The sequence below is a fragment of the Nestor notabilis genome, unplaced genomic scaffold (genome assembly GCF_000696875.1).
Source record: "Nestor notabilis isolate BGI_N333 unplaced genomic scaffold, ASM69687v1 scaffold15405, whole genome shotgun sequence".
NCBI lineage: Eukaryota > Metazoa > Chordata > Aves > Psittaciformes > Psittacidae > Nestor > Nestor notabilis.
Genome location: NW_009929883.1, coordinates 16738 through 17939, shown reverse-complemented (window position 1 = coordinate 17939; position 1202 = coordinate 16738). Strand labels below are relative to the sequence as shown.

General features: G+C 56.8%; 1 protein-coding gene across 1 annotated transcript in view; it reads right to left on the bottom strand.

The window, feature by feature from the left end:
* Positions 1-747: 747 nt before the first annotated feature.
* LOC104406254 (transcription factor 4-like) overlaps positions 748-1202 on the bottom strand; it is a gene marked incomplete at both ends in the record, with an annotated part of 2870 nt that continues 2415 nt past the window's right edge. Inside the window, one exon of the mRNA XM_010015186.1 lies at positions 748-815. Within this exon, the coding sequence (XP_010013488.1) occupies positions 748-815 (68 nt within the window). The remainder of the gene's footprint in view (positions 816-1202) is intronic.

Below are 1202 nucleotides of genomic sequence, written 5' to 3'. Positions count from 1 at the left end.
TAAGGAGCAGCCTCGGAGAAGGCTTCCAAACGACTCTCCTGCAACACCGAGACACCTTCTCCTTGGCTCCTTAAGGTCTGAAGGTCCCCAACCTGCCCTCCCCTTCAGCTGCAAGCCCTGCTCGTGTGGTGGTCTGAGGTGACCCAGAAGGTCTTTGGACTTTTGGGGTTTGAAGGCAGCCTGGAAGAAGATTTGGCAGAAGAGCAACCAACCACTTCGCTCTCATGAGAACTCAATGGAACCCACTCTGCCCAGAAAATATCTCCAAGGGGTTCTTCTGGAAGGTCAAGCAGGACCAAGTGGTACCCCCGGAGGTGGGACACAGCATCTCCTCCAGGGAGGCTTGGAAGGACTCCTGTATCCCAGCCCCGCCGGGTAAAAGGGGGGAACTGTTGACTTGGAAGAGGTATGGAAGAGGTGGAAGAGCACAAAGGCAGCTGGCTCGGGACACCCTGGAGCTGGGCTCTGCTCAGAATTCCCTACTCCTAGGAAAGAAGGTGGAGGGAAGGGAAGGGGGGAAGGGGATGGAGACAACCTCCGTGGCACCCGGTCACCACAACCAGGTCCTTGGGCCAGGGCAGCCCGGCCTCGGAGGCTTTGGAAGGCCACCTCGGGGACATCTAAACCTACATCTGCTCATGTCCAGGTATCCAACTGGGATGGCTCTGCTTGCCCAGCCCCCCACCCCCCATCCTCCCCCTCTCTCCCACTGGGAAGTGCGCATTCCAAGAGGAAATGGTTCCTTACAGAGGCAAGTGCTTTCCCCAGGGCATCACCAGTCTGGGAGCTTCCTGCTGCCCCACTTCCTCTGGTGGCTGGAAAACAAAAGGATGTAGGTTAAGAGAGGCAGGAGAAGAGGCTGCAATTCCCATTCCCGACCCAATTCCTCAGGGATTGGTCCTCTTCCCACCAAAAACGTCTTCTCTTTGCCATTGCCAGGTCCTCCTCCAACCCATCCCTGCTCCTTATTTGACCGCGTTTGGTTTCGTTCCTCTACATTAAAAGGCTTCCAAGAGGAGAAGATGCTCCAAAGTATGGAGAACACGCAAGGAAAAGCTTGGGATTGGGGAATGCTTCCTGTCTCCTCTGTCCCATCCATCCCAAGGGATGCGCGAATCCCACCAGGAGGCTGGTGGGACACTGGAATGGGTTGAAAGGAGAAGCTGGGGCTGGCCCCTCCCCAGGGGTCACGACGACCTCGA